The sequence below is a fragment of the Bison bison genome, unplaced genomic scaffold, assembly GCF_000754665.1.
Source record: "Bison bison bison isolate TAMUID 2011002044 unplaced genomic scaffold, Bison_UMD1.0 scf7180017864340, whole genome shotgun sequence".
Lineage (NCBI taxonomy): Eukaryota > Metazoa > Chordata > Mammalia > Artiodactyla > Bovidae > Bison > Bison bison.
In genome coordinates, this window is record NW_011494912.1 from 6,361,293 (window position 1) to 6,361,739 (window position 447).

Genomic DNA, 447 nt, shown 5'->3' on the forward strand with positions numbered 1-447 from the left:
GGGGGGCGTGTGGTGTGGTGGGACTTGAGGGGTGGGGCTGTGAGGTGGACGGGGCTGGTGGTGGGTGGGGCTGTGAGGGTGGGGCTTGAAGTGGGCAGCTCTTGAGAAGAGGGGCTTGTGGGGGGATGTGTGTGTGAATGGCCTCGCCTGGCCCTTTTGCTCATCAAATATCCGCTGGATTATGAGGATCTTTCAGCTGGGGAGCAAGTCCCTTTCATCTTTGCACACACATTGTCCCCATACCCCATACACAAAAGCTGATCCATAAATGCGTGCCAGCCTCTGTTTCCAGGCCTCAGCCCTCCTACCCCAGCAGCTCTGCTAGAGCTGGGTTCACCCAGAGGAAGTAAAAGGAAAGGCAGAGCTGGCCAGCCCTGCGGCCGTTACCTCACGAGGTTGGCGCAGGGCCCAGGCCACCGGCAGCTCTGGTACACGCGCTGGACCACC

At 60.4% G+C, this 447-nt stretch overlaps 1 protein-coding gene across 1 annotated transcript in view; it reads right to left on the reverse strand.

Annotated features, from left to right (window-relative positions):
• The window catches only part of COL26A1 (collagen, type XXVI, alpha 1), a gene marked incomplete at its 5' end in the record, with an annotated part of 122,916 nt that overhangs the window by 122,295 nt on the left and 174 nt on the right, over positions 1-447 (reverse strand). The window contains one exon of the mRNA XM_010854335.1: positions 388-447. Coding sequence (XP_010852637.1) covers positions 388-447 — 60 coding nt within the window. The remainder of the gene's footprint in view (positions 1-387) is intronic.